Source organism: Pleurodeles waltl, chromosome 12, assembly GCF_031143425.1.
Source record: "Pleurodeles waltl isolate 20211129_DDA chromosome 12, aPleWal1.hap1.20221129, whole genome shotgun sequence".
NCBI classification, from domain to species: domain Eukaryota; kingdom Metazoa; phylum Chordata; class Amphibia; order Caudata; family Salamandridae; genus Pleurodeles; species Pleurodeles waltl.
The window spans coordinates 671,652,610-671,678,307 of record NC_090451.1 but is presented as its reverse complement, the minus strand read 5'-3'; the positions used below and the strand labels follow the sequence as shown (position 1 = coordinate 671,678,307).

At 42.6% G+C, this 25,698-nt stretch overlaps 2 protein-coding genes across 2 annotated transcripts in view; both read left to right on the top strand.

The window, feature by feature from the left end:
* The window catches only part of LOC138268682 (C-C motif chemokine 25-like), a 32,985-nt gene extending 21,511 nt beyond the window's left edge, over window positions 1-11,474 (top strand). Inside the window, exon 5 of the mRNA XM_069218575.1 lies at window positions 7,374-11,474. Coding sequence (XP_069074676.1) covers window positions 7,374-7,394 — 21 coding nt within the window. The 3' untranslated portion in view covers window positions 7,395-11,474. The remainder of the gene's footprint in view (window positions 1-7,373) is intronic.
* A 905-nt stretch (window positions 11,475-12,379) lies between these two features.
* LOC138267760 (proto-oncogene Mas-like) lies at window positions 12,380-25,363 on the top strand. Its single transcript, XM_069216948.1, has 2 exons — window positions 12,380-12,470; window positions 21,485-25,363. The coding sequence occupies exon 2, from the start codon at window positions 21,531-21,533 to the stop codon at window positions 22,566-22,568; it is 1,038 nt and encodes a 345-aa protein (XP_069073049.1). The 5' UTR covers window positions 12,380-12,470; window positions 21,485-21,530; the 3' UTR covers window positions 22,569-25,363.
* Window positions 25,364-25,698: the final 335 nt, after the last annotated feature.

Here is a 25,698-nt window from a genome sequence, read left to right as displayed (position 1 = left end):
GAGGGCCATAGTGCCTTGTACAAGCAGTGAATGCTGGAATCAGCACACTAAAACACATGGTGCCTTGTACAAGCAGTGAGCCCTGGAGTCAGCACACTGAAACACATAGGCCCTCATTACGAGCCTGGCGGTCTGTGACCGCCAGGCTCGCGGTTGGCGGGAGCACCGCCGACAGCCTGGCGGTGCCCCTTAGGGCATTCTGACCGCGGCGCTTTGGCCGCGGTCAGTGCAGGAAAACCGGCGGTCTCCCGCCGGTTTTCCGCTGCCCGTCAGAATCCTCCAAGGCGGCGCAGCATGCTGCGCCGCCTTGGGGATTCTGACACCCCCTACCGCCATCCTGTTCCTGGCGGTTCGCCCGCCAGGAACAGGATGGCGGTAGGGGGTGTCGCGGGGCCCCTGGGGGCCCCTGCAGTGCCCATGCCAATGGCATGGGCACTGCAGGGGCCCCCGTAAGAGGGCCCCGCTTGTATTTCACTGTCTGCATAGCAGACAGTGAAATACGCGACGGGTGCAGTAGCACCCGTCGCACCTTCCCACTCCGCCGGCTCGATTCCGAGCCGGCGTCCTCGTGGGAAGGTTGTTTCCCGCTGGGCTGGCGGGCGGCCTTAAGGCGGCCGCCCGCCTGCCCAGCGGGAAACACAGAATGCCGGCCGCGGTCTTCAGACCGCGGTGCGGTATTCCTGCGGCGCAACTTTGGCGGGCGGCCTCCGCCGCCCGTCAAAGTTGTAATGAGGGCCATAGTGCCTTGTATTAATGGTGAGCGCAGGACTCAGCACACTGAAACACGTGGTGCATTGTACAACAGTGTTCTGCTTTCCCACTTATCTCATAACCGAGCTTACAGAACCTCTCTGGAATGCACTTCTGAGTTTAAAGAAGACATTTATTGTTATTAATTCCCCACCCACAAGTTCCTGAGAGACGAAGTTAGTAGATTGGAAGCACACGTTCAAAAGTAGTCGCAGCAATGAAAGCAAAATATATCAAAGTGCTTCTCAGTTGCAATGTACACAGCAAATATAGGTGATTATAGTATAACATACCTGCAAAGCAAAGCATAAAAGTCAAATTCATCACCGTATGGGCAAGGCGGTGGGGCCTATACTCAGCTTCATCTTTCTGGGGTCTGCAAGTTGATGACTCCGGTCAACTGCGAGAAAGAGATTCTCTACCCAAACGGGAGACGGGCAACTGACGTCTAGTTCCCGTCTGAAGTCAAGCAGATTCAAATCTAACTCACTGTAGCCCAGAGTCATCCTTAAAAGCAAACTCAGTGTGAGAGCCAAAGAACCTTGGAGAGCGGCCAATTCTCCTGAGCTCCTCGTTCTCAGACTGGATTGCGAGGTAAACACAAAATCTACGTGCTCTTATCAGCTAAGGTCTGGTGTGAAGAAAACAGCTGGGTCCATCTTGTGGAAAAACACGGCTTGGAAAAACACAGACATCTGTAATGTCTCAACTGCAATGTCTAACCCTACGTTAAAGCCAATAGGCAGCTAACCTAAATATCAAATGTAATGTCTAATGTCATGTCAAAGCCAATAGGCAGCTAACCTAAATATCAAATGTAATGTCTAATGTCATGTCAAAGCCAATAGGCAGCTAAACTGAATACAGAATGTAATGGCTAATGCCATGTCAAAGCCAATAGGCAGCTAAACTGAACAAAACATACAGGGGGTCATTACGACCTCGGCGGTCTTTTCAGAAGACCGCCGAGGCCGCGGGAGACAGAATACCACCATTGCCAGCGGTATTTCTGTCTCCCTATTATGACATTTCCGCTGGGCCAGCGGACGGTAACAGTGTTACCGTCCGCTGGCCCAGCGGAAATGTCACATCAACATTGCAGCCGGCTCGTAATAGAGCCGGCGGCAATGCTGATGTGCAGCAGGTGCAGTAGCACCCGTCGCGCATTTCACTGCCCGAAATTCGGGCACTGAAATGCGCGACGTGGCTATGCCTGGGGGCCCCTGCACTGCCCATGCCAAGTGCATGGGCAGTGCAGGGGCCCCCAGGGGCACCCCAAGTCCCCTTACCGCCGGCCTTTCCATGGCGGTGTGTACCGCCATGGACAGGCCGGCGGTCGGGGACTCATAATCCCCAGGGCAGCGGTGCATGCACCGCTGCCCTGGGGATTATGACCGCCAGGCGGAATCCTGGCGGCAAAGTGGAGGGGCCGGCGGTATGGCCGTGGCTTTTCCGCCACGGTCATAATTGCTGGCGGAACACCGCCAGCCTGTTGGCGGTGTTACCGCCAACATACCGCCGGCCGCCAGGGTCGTAATGACCCCCACAATGTGCTACTGGTGAACATTGAGCAACTAATATGCGCAGTAGTGAAACACAAAGTAATTGGCCAAAAACAAAAAACAAAAACATCAACACAAAAAACATTATAAGCAAATCAGATTTGAATGATAAAAGCAATCACTGTAAAGCAATGGAAGTGGATTAACATATTGATCTCATAACCCTTCACATCAGATACATCTACACAGAAAAGACTGAAACGTATATTGTCTCTAATTCAACAGTGTCTCTAGAATAGCAATTTGATGTAGCATGAGTTCTACTCATGTAAAGGTGCACGGTCCACCTGAAAGGTTTGCTGGAAGGTAAGTGAAAGTCAGAGTTCCACACGACAAAACACAGACAGTTAACTGTTAAGGTTGCTTAGTTCCAGTGGAAGAATGCAATCAAACAAGTTGAACTTGAACTGAAGGCGCCAGTTGCGCAAAATGGATCCATGGGGTCTGTACTTTACTCAATCAGGTTCAGGTTTGGGGTTCGGTCCCTTCCCCGACCCCACACGCACACACCCGAAGGGAGACCACACAGCACACTCATGGTCAGTGGCGAAACGTGGTAGGATCTGCAAAAGAAAAAAGTATGACTTTTCTTGCAAATAACATTTGTCATCTGAAATGTGCCCTTCCTCTTCCTTTCTCTGTTTTATAATCAGCAGGACGTTTTTAGGGCCCTTTGTTATGATTTCTGCAGGTTCTGGAGGGTCACTTGGGGCTTCAACCCACACCTCAGCACTGAGGTTTTTATCAGCTGCACCACAGCTTCCCTTTCCTTGCACTGTCGGAAGGGCTGGGGCAGCCTTCTTCTTTACCAAACCTCCATTCACTGCATGTTTGACAAGTTGGGCCATTCTGTCTCCAATTTGTACGAATGAATCAGATTATTTTCTAGTTACCAGCATAATTTTAATTTCTCCTTGGTAATCTGCAGCAATCACTCCCCCTAAAACCTGATCAATTTGCCATAGTGCCTTGTACAAGCAGTGAGCGTTGGCGTCAGTAGCACAATTAAACACATGGTGCCTTATGTAAGCAGTGAGCCGTAGAATCAGCAGACTAACACACATGGTGCCTTGTACAAGTGGTGAGCGCAGGACTCTGTGCACTGAAACACATGGTGCCTTGTGCAGGTAGTGAGCGCTGGAGTCAGTGACAAAACACATGGTGCCTAAGGCTAGCAGTGAGTGCTGAAGTCACCTAGTGCCTTGTACAACAGTGATAGCTGGAGTCAGCACACTGAAACAAATGGTGCCTTGAACAGGCACTGAGTGCTGGGGTCAGCAGCACATTGAAGCATGCGTTGCCTTGTAATTGCAGTGAGTGTTGGAGTCAGCACACTGAAACACATGATGCCTTGTACTAGCAGTGAGCACTGGAATCAGCACATTGAAACACATGATGCCTTGTACTAGCAGTGAGCACTAGAGTCAGCACACTGAAACACATGATGCCCTGTACCAGCAGTGAGCACTGGAATCAGCACACTGAAACATGTGGTGCCTGCTAGGACAGTGAGTGCTGGAGTCAGCACACTGAAACACATGGTGCCTTGTAAAACAGAGAGAGCTGGAGTCAGCACACTGATACTGAAAGTGCCTGGCACCAGGAATAAGCTCACTGGTTCGAGTGGCGCCTGGCTTCTAAGAGTCAACATCAGTGCCAGCACACTGCTACATTGTTCTATATCACATTATGACCCTGCAAAATATTGATCCAAAGATATATCATAACCAATGTCATTGACTCTTCAAATAACGCCAAGGTACAGATAGATTTATTATTAACTCACTTGTGATGATATTAGTATCACAGTCACAATTTATCTGTAGGTCAATATTTCAACTGTGATAATGCGAAAGAACACCATTTACATCAAGAGCACATGACGACTAGTACCAAACAGTGACCACTAGATTCAGCAGACTGAAACACATGGTGCCCGGCACCAATCAAAGATCCCTGGAGCCAGCACAGAGATACACGTGGTGCATGGTACCATGTTGTTTCCGCTGGAATCAGCACATTGATACACATGGTGCCTTGTACAAGCAGTGAGGACTGGAGTCAGCAGACTGAAACACATGGTACCTTGGGCAGGCAGTGAGCGCTGCTGTGAGCACACTAATTCATGTGGTGCATGAAACCAAGCAGTGCACTCTTTAGTCACCACATGGACATAGTGCCTAGTATCTACAGTGAGGACTGAAGCCAACCTACTGACATAGATGGAGCCTAGTGGCAAGCACTCAAAGTTGGATTCAGTACACTGATACTCATTCTGTCTGGTACTAAGCAATGAGCTTTTGTGTCAGCACAATGATACACATGGCCCTAGGTGACAACTGTGAGCTCTGGGGCCATTACACTGACACGCCTGGTGCCTGGTACCAATAGTGAGTGCTGGAGTTACCGACCTTGCGCACATGGCCAGCAAGCAGTAAGCCAGGAGATACCAAACTAATTCACATTGCACCTCTGATAAGCAGTGAGCGCAGGAGGTAACAGGCGAGTGCACACAGCTTCTGCCCCCAACCAATGAGCGCAGGAGTTAGCAAACTGCTATACATGGCATCTGTCACTTAGTAAATAGCAAATGGTATCGTCAACAGACTGATGTCTCTGGCACTTGCTACCAAGCAGTGACAACTGGAATCCGCATACTAATCTGCTTGGAACCTTGGGCCTCACAGACATTATTTACATCTGGAACATAGATTCAGGGAAACATGTAGACCACAATGACACAGCAAGGGAAGTCAAAATAAAGGTGAACTAGGGGCAAGGTAGTAAATGAGTGCAAGGAACGATAGAAGATAACAACTGCACTCAAGAAAAAGCTATGATGCTCCCTCTCACAGTATCATCTTTGTTTGCTTTATTTAAAGGCCTCAATGTGTCTGGTGAAAAATGGCAGATTGTCTGATTCATTGATTAATTCAACAAGCATCAGATTCACACTTCACAGCAAACCTCAACTAGTTGCGCTTGACACCAGGTTGAGATATTCTGGATAAATATTGATATACATCCGTGAATTCTCATAGCTTCAAAGCACGCTAAAGGCGATGTGGCACACTAAACAGTGGTGTCCAGTTTAGGTGTAGGAAGACCAGATATATGCCAGATTTTCAGGATATGCCCATAAAAATAGGTTTTCTTGCAATGATCTAAATGGCTTTTATTCGAATAGCCTTTAGCCTGAAAATCTGGCATGGATCTTCAAACTGACAATAAATTCAGCCTACACATAAATATTGCTCTCCACCTACACAAGGCCATTACCCATTTGTATGTTATCTGCTTAAAGCTATTTTGCAAACCTAGGGCCAGATGTAGGAAACGATTTGCGACTCGCAAACGGCAAAAATGGCCGTTTGCGAGCCGCAAATGTGAGTTTCCTATGCAGAAATGCATTTTGCGAGTCGGGACCGACTCGCAAAATGCATTTCCGACTCGCAAATAGGAAGGGGTGTTCCCTTCCTATTTGCGACTCGCAGTGGGATGCAATTCCATTTGCGACCGCGTACGCAAATGGAGTCGCAGTTACCATCCACTTGAAGTGGATGGTAACCCACTCACAAACGGGAAGGGGTCCCCATGGGACCCCTTCCCCTTTGTGACTGGACCCCATATTATTTTTTCAGGGCAGGTAGTGGTCCAAGGGACCACTCCCTGCCCTGAAAAAATACCGAAACTAAAGGTTTCGTTTTTTTTTTTTAAGTGCAGCTCGTTTTCCTTTAACGAAAACGGGCTACAATTTAAAAAAAAAAAACTGCTTTATTTAAAGCAGTCACGAACACGGAGGTCTGCTGACTACAGCAGGCCTCCATGTTTGCGAGTGCCTTGACTCGCTATGGGGCCGCAATTTGCGACCCACCTCATGAATATTCATGAGGTGGGTCATTGCGACCCCATAGCGAGTCGCAGTCGGTGTCTGAGACACCGTACTGCATACCAATTTGCGAGTTGCAAATTGCGAGTCGCAAGGACTCGCACTTTGCAACTCGCAAATATTTTATTTGCTACATCTGGCCCCAGGAAACGTTATAGAACACTCTATTTAGTCCACATCTACACCTTTAACTAGAAATCTAGTTGTAATTTCTTAGGGCTTTGCAGCTTTAATTTACTTACATTTACTAGTGGTAAGTCCATGCAGTTGATCCATTGATGGGCTTGGGGGAAACTGATAGATTGATACCAGGAAATGAATTCAATTGAACAGCATATTACATGTGGGTGTTTTCTAAATGTGCTATGTCTGGTAAATGAAACAGAAATATGACCTGAAAGTTGGATCAAAGTCCTTTTAGCTGTCTTTATCTGTCTAATACCTTTTTTAATGTACCCATTAACTGTATGCTTAATAACTTTATTCAACTATATTAATCTTATCAACAGACAACTGAGTCAGCAACCAACAATCAGAGATAAATGAGTGGAAGATGTTTGTAAGAAAGCATGAGAAAGCTTGTCCCCAGGTGTGCACACGGAAATTTAGGAAAAGCCTTTGAATACATGGAGGAAATCTCCACCACGTTAAGTAGTTGCAACTTAGGTTCACTTCTTTAAACTACCTTATGCTCTGGACTGGTACTAGATCACGATGTTTATTCAAACCATACTAATGTGTTCATTAATTGTAGAAAGTGGAGGATTGAGAAAACTATCTTTTGCTTAGCAGTTTGTCTGATTAGACCGTTAGATGTTAGATACGACACACCTGGATTTTATATGCTGCTGTAAGAGTTTGGTTCTGACTTTTACATGCAGCTTCAGAATCGCTTTGCAATGATCCTTGTAAAGACATCGATGCTTTTTGTGTGTTTAAACAAAAATTTGAAGTCATTTTTCATGGCTTTAACATTTTATGGTTATAAATAGCTTTCTTTTGAAGGTCTAAATAGAAAATGGTATTAAAATTAAGGAAGTCAATAATTACAATGATGGGACATTATCAAGGGTAGTCATTCATGGTAAACAAAGTTATATAAATAGAGTTAAGACAGAAAAGTACTTTATAATACCATTTGTTAAAATGTGTGCTAATTGCTTTTCTTTTAGAGAAGAAGAAATTCTGCATGAAACGGGCTAAAGACTCTTCTGGATCGAGGGACTGAAGCTTGGTTCATGCAATATGGTTTATGTAAAATAAGTAAACTAAGAACTGAACACTAAAAATATTACAAGGAGCTATTGTATTTAAAATAGCACATATTGTTTTCATTGTTCATTGTAACTGTTTGAAAAGAATTGACATGATTTTATATTAAGACCGTGTTCCCTTTGTGTTTTATCAAAAAAAGATGGCAATTTTTTTAAGAACACACATTGTTCTTTTCGTTCTTGGCCCAATGGGCTTGGTAGTTTCACGTCTATTGTCAAATTATATATTTGTTTCTCTTTAAGTGTATTTTGATGTTATTTTGTATTAAACAAATATGAAATGTACAATGTGTTGCAATACCTGCTTTTACAACACTAGAATACTCTGGGCTCCATTGAAGATAATAAAGTGCAGAGAGTTGAGTGCATGGAATGTTAGATTGAAATTAAGTTGCCTCAATATACATACTATATTAGAATCCTTTATGTAAATATTCTGACATTATACTTTGCTATTTTGCATTATATTTTCTACTTGTACTTCCCTAGTCATTCATATTTTTACACCTAACTTAATCCGAAATGCCTCCAGTTCATGATATTAGCTATGTATTGCAATTTTTACTCCATAAAAAGGAACACTGACTATGTGCTCTTTGTAAGACCGACTACAAAAGGAAGAGCACTGATTTTAAACTTTGCTCGTAATAAGACTTTATTGATATTCAAGATATTTTATCTTCACATGTCAGTCCATTTTAAAACAATTCTCTGTAAGCCCACCATTCTTTACGTGTCAGTTTTACAAAGAAGGGATGTCACTATGCCTTTTTGAGGCATTCTGCCCAGAACTGGGTGACCGGTCCAAAGCCATTTTTGGTGGTGTCATATCAGCCTTCATCTCTGGCTCCATGGAAGGGAACACTACCTTCCCCCATGCTCAGACTGAGAAGAAAATACATTTTTTGGCCCTGTCTAGTTTATTTTTTCAGTGGACTATCCTTCAAAATTTAGGAATTTCTTTAATCGGTTTCAATGGGTTAAAAATCCTAACTCCATAATTTTAGGATTACTAAATGACTATAAACGAATCCCACTTCCGAAATTATTCTTGTGGACAACATTTGCTATGAAGAGGGCAGGATTAAGGTCTCACATTTTGTCCCCACTGTGGAAGGTCATTCAATATTCTAAGACTGCTCTTCAGTCACTAGACTAATGAGCTCTCACTCTGGTCAATTGAGTTTGTCGAATTTTACACAGGTGATGTTTTCCCTAGTTGACTTCATCTGCTGTGTACAATAGGAATGGTTTAGAGCATATTGGTGTTGGAGGGCAGTAAGGGGAATGTGAAAAAGGTCAGTGTTTCAGGGGCAGCACTTGATTTCCCTTAAGTTGGAGTGTCAGTCGGTCAAATGTTTATGTTCAGCATATCTCTCTGACTGTCACACATACACCCTCCCATCATTACACAGCCTTAAGCAGAACCGTAGATGTTATAACTATCCCACAGGTTACACAGCTGCTAGACACCATTAGGAGCTGTGAAGCGTCCATAGTTCACTATAAATCTCAGAACCTCGTGAGATTTCTGATTCACCTATACCTAACACATCAGAAGCAGGCCATGAAAACCTGATAACACCCATAAAGTTGTCAGTAGTATCTCAGCCAACTTGACATTCCGTATGGAAATACAGATCTCAGCAACATTGTGGATTTTAGAACTATCCTGTAGCTCAGCTCTTAGTAACACTTTAGATTGCAGAGTGATCCCCGTCACTCAGACCTTAGACAAAATACTATTTTTCGGATTCCACATCGTTCAGCTAAGACAACAAAACTACCTGCGAGCATTCAAAGCCTCAGTGAGGTGTTTAGACAGCAACTCTATCAGAAGAACTATCATCTGGGTTATTTATGCAATGTAACTCACAGCCTCAACAGCCGAACACTTTTCAATAAAGGCGTGATATAGTGGGGGTACGCCTTTGCATAACCCTTCCCCAGTTTGGGCCACTCCATGCAGAGTGGAAAGGAATCAACGTAATCAGCAAAGAGATTGAATCACCTTCTTTGCACCAGTGTTTCAGGGTCTTATTTATAGTTTGGTGGACTAGATACTCCATCAAAACTTTACAGATAACACATGACGGTATTACTAGTGCAAAAGGCTATAGAGCATTTCTAAAATGGCAGACAGAATATTCGCAGTGACAGTCACCCAAACTCTAAATAAGTCCTTAATATTGAGCAACTATAGGGCCTGGTGAGTCAGTCAGGCAATCAAACTTTATTCAGTTTTAAACAAACCATAAAAGCCTACATATAAAACTCATTTCAGTAATTCAACTAAAAATGATGATCATATCATTGAAACAAAGTTAAAATAATATATTAAAAAACAGAAGGGATGAAAACAGCACCATCAATGAATTGATTACATAAAATATCACAATATTAGATACCCAAAATATAGGACATACCTAGAAAAGTGCATTCATACAGTGCGTTAATGTGGAGGCTTGAAAGGTAAATATTCAGTTCATCAAATTTATACAACTTAGCAAAGATTGCTTTAACGGAAACCCATCCACTCATTTATTTCGCCCATCTTCCTTTTAAAGATTTTCTAGGATCATATGCCTACTATTTTCTTGTGCTGCACCACTGAGGCTATAAACCTGTAAATGGTAATACAGTTTGCCTCAGTCTCAAGCAAGTGTAAATAAAACAAGGCTTCTCTGAATTTCCTAATATTTAGGTTCTGCAATAAGGGTCTTAAAATGTGCAGCCTCTGCTCTTTGTAAAGGTCACAGAAAAATAATAGGTGTAATTGTGATTGGCACGATATTGAATCACAGGGATACTGTAGCAGGTGTTTGTTTTTATAAACATTAGCGGGGTAACACACTAAAAAGTAAACAATGCCAAGTCTAAATCTATCCAAATAAAGCCTCTGATGTTGCAGAATTTTAGTCAAATACGGTTTAATGTCGGTTGTGGTGCACAGAGGAGAATATGCCTCAGCTAGCTTTTTCTTTTTTTCAGAAGACAACCTATTTCTTGAGAATGGTTTAGCAGGTCCTGCTTAGCAGTGGTCCTGTTGGACTGGTTAATAGTTTGCAGGTTATCACAGAGATCAGTTCTTCCTATTGCCCGCAAATTGTTCTTAACCCACCTCAGGCCTTGCTCAGACAGACAGCCATAGAAGGACCGGTACTATTTTTAGCCGATCCTTAAGATACTGAAACCCTAAATATTAATGCACAATAAAAGAGGGGCTGGAATTCAGGAGGGAAAGGACCCTTCTTAAAAAACTGTTCTCATTGGACTGGAGAGATGACCAATCAGTGAATCCCCATACCCCTGCACCATAGGTGGCAACTGTTGCAGATCTGGTTTTGTAAATAGCGAGGGCAGCATTTAATGGCATAGATCTCCATTTGGCAGCAAATTTGAATAGAGCAGCTAAAGATTGATCTATTTGCTCGGCCCTGACACCAGTCAGGTGTTTCCACGAACTGGCTTTATCGAACTGGATCCCAAGACAAGTGAAAGTGAAGACACACTTAAGGGGAACACTGGTGATATGAAAAGAAGGTATCTTACTCTGAGGTTGGCCACACACCATAACCTGGTGAGTCCAACATGCTTGTTTCTGATTCAGTTTAAAGGGAGGAAAGCCCTCCCAAAAAAATAATGCAAAGATTTAAATATATGACAAACTGAAATAAAAACGATAAGAAAACAGGTATGATAAAGAAAATGAAAAGAATATATGTGTTTTGTCTTTCTCAGGAGTGCTGTTCATAGTTGCGTGTCAGAATATTGTACACAGAAAATATCATCTGCCGTAAATATTGTGGTCTTAATATCGTTTACAACAAATACCACGCTTTGACTCCAATCAGTTGATATTTTTGTGAAAAATATTAACTACACTATATTTATATGATATTCTTGTACTATACTTAATTGGTTAAATTGCGACTACTTGCATTGCCGAAAAATGAACCCAACCTGTGTTTCAATAAATCGTGAGAAGATATTCCTTTTTATCCAGTGCTGTGTGGTTTCATTCATTTCGACATTGTCACCAAATGCCTATTTTATCCATATGAAAAGTACCTCTTGAGTCTACCGGTATCAGTGCTCTGTTTTCACTACTGTTTCTCTCTGTCTCACCCCTAATTCAGTCTGCACCCATTTTACTTCATTCCTCTCTGACCAGTGCTTGATTTGCACCGGTGCTTGCAGGTGGAACCCGCCGGTAGGCGTTTTTGGGGCCCAGCACTTATCTTTCCTCCACAGACTTTGATCTGGAGCAAAAGAAAGAAAAATACAAAAGAGGGAAAGAATGAAGAGGAAAAACAGTGACAATGGGAGAAAATAGAACCTGCAAAAGTGAGGTACAGAGGAAGGGAGTGGCTGGTGGTTGATGAAAGAGGCATCATGTGGCACCGCTGATACTCATAGCGCTGGCGTGGGGGATATGAGCAAAACTTTGGGCCCCAGCACTGATACTTTTACAAAATTGGCCTGTAACATTGTTTAAATCTCTGTCTCTCTCTCTCCCACCACAATTTTCTGCTGCCTCTCCCTTTTACTCCGTCTAGCTTTTTACTGAGCCATCAGTTGAGCCTCTCTGCTGTCTGACGTCCTTGGATCATTCTAACCTAATTTCTCTAATTCTTTATGTTGGAGGAAGAGCAGGGAGACACATGCAGTTATCTTAGAATGCAGTTACAGAAAAACAATTTAATAGAATCCTCTCGCTCTCTTCCGGGTTGGGGAGGAAAAACATTAAATGAGTCCGGGTATTAAGTTCCGCCATTAGAAGAAAGACTCGTTGATCCGCGGTAATGAGGGCAGAAGAAGGGCCCAATTACTGGCAGCTGCACAAAGAAGACCTTTTTTGACAAATTGCAGGGTTGGGTGGACTACAGTGAGGGGTGGAGGCAAGTGCTGAAGTCCATTTTCTGCCACAAACCACTGAGTGAAACCAGTCTGCAGAGAAGGTCTGTCAGGCAAGAGGGAGTTTCCACTACACCGGTGAGTATAAAACGTGTACGTGCGTGTGCCTGGCACTGGCTAACGGTGAAGGATGATTGGTGGAGAGAAGATGTTCACAGAGACATCTTAATGATTTGGGGGCCCAGGGAACAGCTCTGAATTTATGACCCATTTCAGCTTCTTCGTGCCCCCCTTGGTCGGTGCACAGGCACACCAAATTCTAAATGTGTTCGCATCTAATATTCAGGGATAGTGACTGTGTGTTTTCAATATTGTAACACAGCAGCAGCTCGCTAATATTATTGCTAATAATCCCAAATGTGAGGTCCCGTTTTGATCCTAAAGATTTTTTTTTTTTTATGGATGCTGTATGAACATAAGCACATTTATCTGCAAAATGTCTGTATTACACTCTCACACATCACCCACATTAAAATAAATTAAAGGAAGACATTATTTAAAACAATCTGTTTAGGAATCTTTCAGGGTCATCAGGGCCAGACTCTGCAAGCAGAGCTGGGTCTGTAAGGGGCCCCTGAGAGGCTGGGGCCAGGGGTGTAGATTGGTCAGTAAGATTGGTGGGGTGAGCTTCAGATTTCCCAGCAATCGGGCTGGCATGCAATGTTTAAGTACATTATAAGACAAGCAGAGTGCATTGGGAGGGCTAAGGAACAGAGGAAAGTGAGAGGAATGCGGGTTGGTAGGGGACTAAGTGAGGGAAAATACAATATTTTGTAAAACAAATTACCAATATTTTTGAGAATTTTAAAAACTGAGAGAGAGAGAGTGTGTGTGCGTTTTTGTCTGAATGTATGTAGAAATTCCTGGTGAAGTCCGGCAGACATCTCACGATACCCGACTGAAAGCATCTGTATCAACTATAGATCAGAAAATTAATTTATTGAGGGGGTGTAGTACCCCACACACCCCTCCTGAAACTATGCTCCTGGCTGTGCCCCTGGGGCAGAGCCCACTTTGCCCATGCCCTGGGCAAGGGAGGGCTTCTTGAATCTAGTCTGGCTGCTGTAACTGGTGGGATTGAGAAGGTATTGGGATACATACCCATTCACTCCTTGGCCTCTCTTCAGTGGATCACAACTAGTGTTCAGAAATGAGCTTAGTGTCAATGCTGTTGCTTCATACCCCATTCTCCAAGTCTCACTCTATGCCTTTTGACTATACGCTCCTTCTCCCATTGCGCCACATTTCTCTTAATGGCCCATATGTACAAAATTCCAAAATTTTGAATCCCAAATAGCGAATCCGTAGAAATCGCTATTTGGGAATTGCAAATTGAAACGTATGTAACCAGCTATTTACTAATAGCGATTACTACAAATTTGCATTTGCTATTAGGAAATCGCTACTTAGGAAATCACAAAATTGTGATTTCCTAGTAGAAAATCACCATTTAGTAAACAGACCATTCTGTAAGCAGAATGAAGATGTCCAGAGGGTATTGTAATGTAAAGAGGCTTAGATGCTACAAAAACTTTCATCAGGTGTAAGAGCCACAAAAAAAAAGTTCAAGGTGGCAATTATGGTCCAAATTCAACCAGTGCAAGGCAATGTAGGCAATGCCATCTACCCTGATGTGCTTCCGAGAGGGAGGGTATGCCACTTACCTCAACAGAAAAGTGACCTGTATCTCCCACTTGTAAACATGTGGTGGCGCTATCTGGAGGTCAACCATATTGGTTAATAAGTAAGGTGCCCCTCACTGCACTGTATATAATAATGTAGAGCCAGCCGTCTTTGTGTGCTTGTGAGTTTACTACTGTACAGAACACCGTGGTAATGATCGCAATGCATCTAAGCGTAAACCCTTTGAGGAATACCTGTGCTGGTGATGCTGTGTAGCTATCATCCTGCGGTCTTGTCACTAACCAGGAACACTCAAAAATTATGTATCAAGTCCTATTAGTCAGGAGATGCTCACAAGGACATCAGCCACCGTGTAATGCTACATCGCGATCATGTGCATACAAATATACTAGCCACTAGTACCAGAGGACAACTACACAAATGCTGTAATCAAGTTATGATATCTCCCAGTATCGTGACAATAACCCCACTATCCATGCAACATGGTGCTAATCAAAGGCGTTTAAGAGTCTACTTACATCCGTGGTAAACCAAAAGACACTAATTCTTATTGTTATCGGGTTTTGTGATCCTAACAGAATAAATCACCACATGCAGCGCTTCCCTGGTGGATTACGACTCCCTTCTGCGTAAGCGGTTTCATGGTGGTAGAACCGCCATGAAACGGCTAGCGGAAACGGGGTGCAGGGTGCGCCAGGGGGCCTCTGCACTGCCCATGGCATGGACAGTGCAGGGGCCCGCTTGGCCACCCATGTTGCAATGTGCACTGTCTGCTTTTTGAACATTGCGATGGGTGTTGCTGCACCCTACACACTACAGCATTGCTGCCGGCTGTTATGAGCCGGAGACAATGCTGTGGGCCGTTCCCTACTGGGCCAGCGGGCAGAAACTATTTCCGTCACTGACCGAGCGGGAAACTCATAATGGGCCCGGCAGGAAGGCTGCCGCACTGGCGGTAACCTACCCTTCGGGACTTCAGCAGACAGGCTTTTCCATCCACTGAAGTCATAATTAGGCCCATAATGTATTATACTTTATTCCAATTCACTCTGGTACCATTTTGGGTGCCTTTTTGATTTTTGCACATAGTTGCCATCAGATCCGATTCAACGGTAATAGCATTTCCTAAATGTCCATTTTGCAACTAGTCTCAATTAGGAAATGTTAGGTACATGCGGTTATCGGATAGGAAATCCCTATTTGTGATTTCCTGTTCTGCTTTTTGCAAAATGCGATTTCTACTGGGTCACATTTTGCAATGCCGCATATGCCTTTCTTAAATAACGAAAGGCAATTTTGCATTTCGTAACAGCCCAAAATAGTGATTTGGACTGTTAAGAAATGCAAAATTGGTTTCAACATATGGGCCAAAGTCTCACACTTTCTCCTTCTAAAATCCACAGTCTTTAGCTATTTATGTTCTCTCCTCTTCCTCTCCAAACTTCCTCTACTCTCTGATAGTCGCGGCTCACTGACCTTTAAAGGGACGGGACAGGTGCAGCGCAGGCGGGGGGGGGGGGTAACATTTAATTTAACAAAAACAAAAAAAACGTACCTCCTCCGTTGCTGCACCACTCCTCTCTCCCTTGTCATCGCTGCAGGCAGGCAGGCACTGGCTCCTAGCATGCCCTGCGGCTCAGAGAAGCGATAGGATTGGCTGGGAACGTCCTGGCTGGGCGCTCCCAGGCAGACTGGGAGCCTGTGCATGCTCTATCCAGCCCAGTAACACAGTGCCGGGCTGTTTGGCCGTCCCGAGACTGTCGGTCAAACACACATGCACTCTGAGGGGGGGGTGCTCTGTGCACTCCCCTCACTGCCTGTCACCTCCATGGCCCCACCCTTTCACCACGAAGAGACAATAAACCTAGTTTATTATCCCTTTGTGGTAAAAGGTTTTCAGCTTCTGCTGCTGGCGGGGGCGATGCTCCTCCTCCCTAATGGAGAAGCCGCTGCTGCTCTCTGAAGATATCCCTTTAACTTCCAAAACTTCTTGTTCTCCAGAATCTTGCCCTTTACCACTGGCACACTTGGTACTAGCCTGTTGGCGGTGAAACAGCCACCTTTGCCCTGGCGGTCTGGAGACCGCAAGGGTCATAATGACCACATAAATATATTTTAATTACTGACCCAAAATAGGTCTTAACACTGACCCTAAATATACTTTAAATATTCTGTAATCCCTTAATTCAGGAACATTATGCCTCTGACAAAAACAAGAATGATTAAGTATAATCACATTTGGAGTGTATCAGAATGGTTAAGACACACTAAAATGATTTTTAAGAAAGCTCAATGTAGATTAAATGGTTTGATTAACTTAACCTCGTGTTTGTTATTGTACGTTTACTTACTGTATGATTTGCATGCCATGATAAAAGACTATAGCTTTGTAATTTATGGCTCTTGATGATTTTTTTGGGTGGGTTTGATATTTTTACCTGAAGTAGATGCTGGCTTCCAGGAGCCTTTGAAGATCATCTTTGCAGGGTGATGTCATCACATTTCGTTGCCCTTTTCACTAAGTATCCTTGAGCATGGAGGATGGCTTTCATGGGTTCTGGGTACAATTTGGGGAGGTCAGCTCCCATCAAGTTGCTGCCATGTGGGTTCAAGAGAATGAAATTGTGGACAACAGTTCTGAAATGTACTGTATGGATGGTGGTTTTAGTTTTGGTAGACAGAAGACTGTGAAAGAGGCAACTTTATTGTGTTTAGAGATGTGTGGTGTTTTGGATAGGCTTCAACCTATAATTAACCTATATGGTTTGGGGTTGGAAAAGAGGTTGGAATGTGGCAAATGCCAAGACCCCTTGAGTCACAGGGTTTTTATGCCATTTTTTAAAGGTGTTGGAGATTCTTTAGAGTGTTAGAGAAGAAAATTCAGTGTAACTGTATTTAGGTTCAGAGGGAAGGAGTTCACTTATCATTTCTACAGTGAAACCTTTCCCAGGTATGTCGGAGGGATTGAACGCTATGAGATAAAGTTGGGTATCCTGGGCACATCGATGTATGGAGAACTCTTGTAGAAGAGCTGGGTCCAGGAAGTGGTTGAACAATGCAGTTTAGAGGCAAAGGGGTTGGCAGTGCAATATCTGATACCAGAATCAGAACCTCTGTCAGCATCATACCATACTCCCCGTATCTGAATCGTGTGATATTATTTGATGCCTAATTGACTATGGCCTGCGGGATCAAAAAATGCGGTACAGTATGCCAACTATGAATTGGTGATATTCCTCCACTCAAATCCACACAGTTAAGTGTCACCTTTGGCATTTCCATCCCCAGACTTGCCACAGATGGGAATCTCTAGAAATGACCTGAGAATTGGTGATGTAGAAATAACTCCTGTCATACCCACATCCCAAGGCACCTGGAACCATATCTCTGATTACATTATCATGGGTATGCCAGGGCAGGTCTTCAAAAGGAGAATCTTGTAGATTAATTTTACTGTTCTCATAGCTGACAAGTTCCCTGGTCCATGTGTGAATAATTTGCCCAGTCCTGTTTTTTTTTTTTTAGAATTCTGGGACTTGTTTTCTTATTTATTCCAGTATTAAACTAGGGCTACAAGTACCAGAATTCCAAAGGAGGGGGACTGAGCTAACTAGTTCCTCTCTGACCTGGTAAACTCGACAGCTATGTGTGCTGGGCTTGCTCCTTTGTTTGCACATGCTTGCCGTCTCTACGGAAGGTAGTACTGTAGATTAGCATATGGGCTTCAGCACCATGGACCCCTCAGAAATCTCTAGTGAATCTTCAGGTCACAGGGTCACTCCCAGGTAAGGGTTCTGCCTGCTGGCCCAATATGGCTGCTCTTGGAACAAACATCAGAATGACGCCACTTACAAAGCTGGTTAGATGTCTGCCCCTACGCCACCATTCTCCTTCCACAAACTGACTGCTCATGTAATTTTTGGTAATTAGCACTGTTGCTCCATTGCATAGGAGTGGGGGATGCATGGTCACAGGTTTAGGCCTCTTCCCACCTCTAAATGTAGGCTCTAAGCACCAGGCAGAGGTATGCCTTTGATATAACGTGTCCTCTCTGGATGGATTTTGTTTTTGATTTGGAAGATCACGTTCTCTTGTTTCTTCAGGGTAGTTCTGCACAATCCAAGTTTTCAAATGAGCCCCTGGCAGGTTCAGATTCATTGGAAAACTGTCCCAATTGGGACATAAAAACTAGAGCCAATGTATGTGTAAACAATTTTATCTCTTTGGAATGAGTAGTTCTTCCTTAAATGGGTGGGCAAAACCAAACTTCCCGAAAAGCCTGACTACTGGGGGGCTTTGTTAAACAAAATACTAATGTTATGTATGGATCTCACTGAGGGCCATTAGCATGAATGTCACATTCCAAATGTGATAATTCACTGCTGTGACGTAGCAATGGTGGGTTACATCTATCAGAAATCACTGTTGATATGTCATAAAGGAATTCCCGGCAGCTCAGGCTGGGATCCGTGATAGACTGCACAGAGGAAGCACAGATTATGTAGGCTAAGGAATGGAAGGCACAGAGAGTGCTGAGGGTGGATGACAAGCGGTCAGATATGTGTGTTTTTAATCTGGGATAGGGAGGATAGACCCTGTTATGCATGGGTATCCCAGGGGCTATACATAACAAAACATTATAGATGGGTAAACAGCGAATTACGGGGATGTTTTTCACCTCGGGGTTCTGAGTGACATCATAGAGAACTCGTTGTCTAGTTCATGTCACTCAGAACCCCTTGGTGAAAATCAGCGCCGCAATACACTGTTACCCATATATGATTCTGTATCTACATTGAGAAGCCTATACACTGTATTTCTTTAACACTCTCTCTCTCTCTCTCTCTCTCTCTCTCTCTCTCTCTCTCTCTCTCTCTCTCTCTCTCTCTCTCTCTCTCTCTATATCTCTCTCCCCCTCTCTCACTCTCTCTCTCAGTTTATTGGTCCCTCTCCTTTTATCTCTCTGAATACACAATTCACCATTATTCACGGCATGGCATATCATTCTCCTCCACTGATTGCCAGTGCGCACCTTATATCAGTCTGAAGCGTGCAGGATAATGCCACAGATGTTTGTTCATTTGTTTGCACAGTGTCATCGTATGCCTGCCCCAGAAGCCTGGGAAACAGATCAGTGGTGCTAAATGAAACTTATTCAGAGTGTGGGTGTTGCCAACAATGTTACATCATTGAACTATAGGAACAGAGCTGCCAAGTTTTTCAGGTCCATGCTTGATATACTACTTCAGTCCAACATTTTTTCTTTGAATTGTAGGACTTGTAGTCCTGTTTTATCATGGAATACACAAGACTACAAGTCCCACAATTAAAAAAAAAGAGCGGCACATCACACAATGACTGGGGAAACTTGGCAGTGCTATGCAGCCTGTGAAAATCCAAGTGTCACACAAAGAACAAGAATACCAAATGGGTCCCACCCATTCGCCAGGAGAGTGGTAACAGTGTGGAATGTAGCTGGGGGTGCATCTTGAGCACATTGCCACAAAGATGTCACAAAGCATGGCATGGTAGAGCACAGTCAATTACAGATAGCACAGTTTCCACTGAAGTTTCACAAAACTCACGCTGACATGCCAGTTTACTAATAAAACTATAGACCACACAAATGCAGATTTCAGCAAATATTTACCATTTGTGCATCACTAAGTAAACTTTCTTTTTTTTTTCTTCTGTTAACACCTTTGTTTCCATTACACTCAATATTTACCAAACAAATTGTGCTTAATTTGTCCTTTCGTACCTGCTGATATATTTCGAACTATTTGTACTGTTTGTGTACCGGTATTTTTAATGTTGTGATGTGTACAAAAAAAGCTGACATCCTACGGCGTTTCCTTTCACACTCCCCGTACCCCCACAAGATTATCAACTAATACATTTTACAAAATTCTCTAACTTTGCCACCAGAGAAAGGAAAGTAAACACTGTGCTGCTCCATGTTAAAATAATAAGTAGTCGATTGTCAGAAGACAAAATCTGTCATTTGACCAGTCTTTGAACGCACAGGAAATGTGGCAACATTCAAACAAAATGTAAAGGCATCTTCATTGCTCATTCACCTTCTGAAATCCAGCATGGGCATTTTGGGGGCGCTGCAGCACAGATTGCTCCCCTAGTTCCAGTGCCTCTGACTGAATCAGGACATTAACTTAATACTCCTGTGGTTACAGCAGTGGACTCCCCTAATGACATAGTAGAGAATGATAAAGAGGGTTGTGATGCAAATGACAGACAATGGGGCCTTTTCTCACACGTAGGTTGTAGAAAGTTGTATTAGGAGCGCATCGGGACCCTCCCAACTCTGAACTATGCTAATAATAGCTACACCCATATACTCTCATGGTGGAAGTCCTTTAGGTCATCGCATTAGCATGTTGTTGCTTATGAAAGAAGTATCAGTCCTATATGATTTCTTGATTCCAAATAAAGGCATCATTTTTGTTTCCAATCTTGAAGCTATCAAAGTGATATTAGTAAATTGTTAATAAGTTAAAACGTTTAGTCTTTTTGATTTATGTCAGAACCGATTGTCTTATGTCTTATATTTATTATTAGACACTTTGCCCACTCAACTGTACCCTCACTGATTCAATCCTAACATTGAGATTGCTGCACGCTTGGTGACGCTTTGTGATGTTTAATTTGCACGGATGAGTTCCTATCATTTAAAAACAACTTATCTTTATTACCTGGGTACCTATGTTAATACTTCGCAATTTAATTTTTTTAATAGCCATTCATCTTGGAAATCAACATACTTGTTTTTTTACAGGACAGTTTTTATGGTTATCATAATAGCATTACATTTGTCACAATTTGCAAAGATTCTGGTTGACCTGCAAATTTACAACTCCTTCCTTAATCCTGAATTGATGACCCAAGGATGCTACAACAGCAACTTCCCCGTGACAAAACAATGTGAATTGGCACATGGTTTTACAACCTATGATATAAACATAATAAAATCTAACAAAATTGAAAAGTAAAGTTTGAAGCATGACATTGCCTGAGACACCCACAATCACATTTACCACTCAACACAAATCTCTAAAACTGGAGATTCACAGGAGTACCAGAACTAGTACTATAGGAGTACTCTTTTATGTTGTCCTACACCCTTCGGGAATCAGCCCTGAAAATTCCATCTCACGGTTGCTAACTGCACAAGAAGAGTATTCATATTTTATTCCTAGTTTGGATGTTTTAGGGCTCACAAAGGTGTGTAAGGGAAAGAAGGGAACTTTAGGAGTACTACATTAAGTACTCCAAAATACTGTTGTGAATAGGCTCTGATACCTTCAGAAATCATTGTTCTTCTATTGCTGGGACCAACACAAAATGAGATACCAACACACATTGATTCTCACTCTGCAGCATTACAATTTGTTTTTAAAATAATCTAATTCAATTTTAACCCATGTTGACAGGTCTAAAGGAAACTCAACAGTCACAGCGGCTCCTGGAGGACTAATCATGCTAGAGTTACTTCTCCAACTACACAACAAAACAATAGAAGTGAGGGTTAATGAGACAGCAGGCATTGGCTTAACATTCATGAAAACGATGTTTGCACCTTCGCTGCTAATCTCCATCCTTGGATTAATAGGCAACGGGATCGTCCTTTGGTTCCTGTGCATCCGGATTAAGAGGAACACCTACACCGTCTACATCCTCAACTTGGCAGTAGCTGACTTTTGCCTCCTCCTTTACCTTGTTGTTGCTCTCCTGTATGTTTGCGGAATCTCTGTAAGGTCGATCATTACTCCCTCCAATAATGTCCTCCTGTTTTCCCTACGACTTCTCTTTACATCTGGACACTACACCAGCCTCTTCCTTTTAACAGCCCTCAGTGTAGAGAGATGTCTTTCAGTCCTGTGTCCAATATGGTACAAATGCGAGCGACCACAACAGCTATCCAGCATTGTCTGCACACTCAGTTGGGTTTGTGCAACCCTTCTCACCACAGCTGAGTGTTTGGCCTGTACAGAGAAGTTATACATTGCAAGAGTCCCACATTGCACTGCATCAGTATTGTTTTTTGCAATTTTAGCTTTTGGGATTGTCTTTCCACTCATGATTCTACCAAGTGTGGCATTGATTATCAAAATGAAAATGAGGTCTCTGAGACATCAGCCTACAACGGTTTATTGGGTTATCCTGCTCAACATTGTGGTCTTCTTGGTCACTATCTATCCTACAAGGGTTATGGCTCTGCTTTTCTACTTTCGGGTTATCCCACAACATGAATTTAACTATTATGCCATTTGGAATGTTCATTTGCTTTGCACAGCCATGAACAGCAGTGCCAACCCGTACATCTACTACTTAGTGGGAAGGAGAAAAAACAGAAAAGACAGAGGATGTGTTAAGGTGGCACTACAAAGGGCCTTCAATGACGAGCATGTTGCTCCGCGACAAGATATAGCACATGGTTTATGCAAATTGAAGACTGGATCGAGCATTGCCCCCAATTGTAACACTTCTCTTATAATGTGTAAGAATCATTCCTGAACTTCCATCAGCTATATAATTTATAGAAGCATTCTATCCCTGTATAAAAACTTCCATTCTAATTCACTTATTACAGTCAAGTTGTGATGTCTCTAGCCACTCGTAATAAGAAAATGATGTAGCTGCTCAACTGTAATAAGTTATTATAGCTGAAATGTGACATCAAATGCCTGCTACCAGAGTCAGTAGCCATGCTCAATGACTGGGTACCTTTCCTAATTAGAGATGCAGTTTAAAAAAGAAAGTAGGAGAGCTGGCTTTTCGTTCTTCTGATTTATTTTTTCTAAAATGAAGCAGAACAGCAGAAAGTCTAGATTTATAGCAAAATGTGTATTTTTGTCAACACTATATGTAATTATAGGAAATATAGACTCTGCTTGTGTCTACACATTTTGAGCTGCAGCAATATTGTAATCTGTTATACATTACAGGAGGCCTGATGTAAGGTATAGTGGGTGGGTCACGATCTGTCACGATGATAGAGGTCATTACCTCTGTCACCCTGGTTGGACTCCTGCCTGCTATAGCTATCATTGGCAGTTATGCGGTGATCTCTAAATATTAAGAAAAAATGACACAGACTGTCAACTTAAAATAGGGTGGGTGGTCTTATGTCCTTACTCTATCGACTGCTGCTGCATCAGTCTATCGGAATACGTTTTTCAGTGTTAGGACCAGTATACACCGGTGCACAAGAATCTCCATGGACAGACATCTCTCAGTCTTGTGAAACTGTGGGTGCATTACTGACCTAGCAGACAGCCAAGCTCAGCCAACCTCATGTTCTCTTTGGTTGGCCTTTGGAATCATTTTGTTTGTCCATTGTCACTGAAGACAAATGTCCAAGATTCAGGGAGAGCCTGAAGACACATTTGCTCAGCTCATACTTGCCGTGTGACAGACCCTGGTTGGTAATCTAGACTGAAATCTCTTAGTCATTGCCAATATCCTCCTGGGCGCTGAACTACAGATACAATCTCCTTTTGCTTTGAAAGTCCACTCAAGCAGCTTTTAGTTGCATTTGGACATCCTAAATACTATATTTAGACGGAAGACCAGATTATGTGGCAAGTTTACATTATGAAGGCAAAAAATGCATAGCACATTCTGTTGCTGTACTATTTTAATTTGTTTGATTCACAAACAACATTTGTATTAAAGTCAGGAAATTATGTTGCACATTATGCAGCAAATTAGTTGGCAAATGTCTTAATTCACAATTATGTGGTAAACGCTGGAGCCACAGAATCTCAAAAGTCCTCTGGCCATCACCAATATTTTGTAAACAATTTCTTTATGAAAAAACAAAACCTAAATATTCGAATTCAAATTTGTGCCTTTCGTTTTCGCCATTTTGTAGAGAATAGCTGTTTTCATGCTAATTACCTCCAAAAAAAAATGTAATAAGAAACATACTTAACAGGGAACATGTTTAACATGGCCCTTTGTTGTCACCCTTGAGCTTCTGTGGCGTTTACAAGTGAAAGTGTGTTTTTTGATTAACAAATTACAAAATTAGGAAAACATTTAAGAAAAGTGATGCTGCATTCTTTGCAGTGCCACTTTTCTTGCCCCCCTTGTCGCCCATCTAACACCACAGTGTGTGCGTCACATTAAACATATGGCACACCATGGCGCAGGTTAGGCACAATAGCATCAACATTTTTGATACAATTGTTGTACTTTGCAGGATTAGCACCAAAAATGTTGGTGCTAATCCTGAAAAGTACATGGAGGCCCATTATAAATAAAGGTGTGCCTCCTTTTAACCGCTGCTCTGTGCCGGTGTTAAAAAATACTGCAAAAAATGGCGCAGTGGAATCTCATAGATTCTACTGCACCATTTTTGTGGGCCCCCTAATGGGAGAACGCCCCTCTTGCATACATTATACCTGGCGCAGGCATCATATGCAACAAGGAGTTACAAACTGGCGCAATGCATGCATTGCGCCACTTTGTAAATATGGCACCGCAAATTTGACCTTGTTGAGCCACATTAGTGTCATAAAACATTACGCTAATGTGGCGCAAGGAGGAGCTAAGCCCTCTTAAATCTAGGCCTTATTGTTTTCGAGAATTGTCAAGCTTAGAAAGAGTTCTTTTCTAGCACAATATCAGGTATTTCTGTTGCTATGACCGATGCCCTTAAACCCCAGCCACCAGGTACAGTGGCAGTGCGTGGTTTATTTTATTTGTGTTTTAGGTTATGAACTTTTTCTGGATTAAATTAGATTACCTTTTTTTGCATAGACAGTATATGTATTTAAATGATTATAGCTAACACTCCTAAATTACAATCATACATTTAAGCCTATATTGTGCCTATACTTTGTGCAATTTAGAATCCCATTCTCATTATTTCATACATGTATTTCCCCATGCTGTAGTCCCATTCAAATCTTTGATTGTGGAAAACTCAAGAAAAGTCAGTTCACATATTTCTTACCCACTGCACTAGTGTAAGAAAACTTCAGGTTTGAGCAACTGGGATTTAGAAAATCTGATGCTATGACCTGACCAAAAAGTACCGGCTCATGAATTCAGAATATTAACAAAACATAAACTTCACTTACCCGGGTAACCAAAGGAAATGTGTAATGGATTTCTGTACATTTCTGAAAAAAATCAACAGAGACCGTAATGCATGCTACAACTAGCCCTAGTACTGTACTAGGTATTGTATTTTTGTTTACATTTCTAATATTCACATGTACTAAGGTGTTACCTAAAATTACTTTAACCGTGTGTCATTTTTTGCGAATTAGATATGGTTGTTATAAAGATCTGCAAATCTAATATTGTGGTCTTTGCCTTCTCATAACATAAAGTGTTGGACCCAGCGAAACAAATAAGCGTACAACTGTTTTTGTTAGTCCTGGAACAGTTTTGATTCTGACACGCCCCCGGTCATTTAGCCAACAGAGAGACAGTAAAAGCCGCCGTCCCATGTCTGCAGGCCCACGGGCTATCTATAAGTGACCAAGAGGCAACTTGGGGAACCCGTTGGCTTTCATCATCAACATACAATACAGCTATTGTGAACAAAGTATTTGTAATACCTAATTTAACATCTTCTGTTCCATTTTTTGTTTATTTTTTTTGAAAGCAGATTTCGACTGGGCTTCAACAC

Excerpts from the sequence above, each read along its gene's own strand:
- LOC138267760 (XM_069216948.1), top strand. The coding sequence starts at position 21,531 with ATGCTAGAGTTACTTCTCCAACTACACAACAAAACAATAGAAGTGAGG.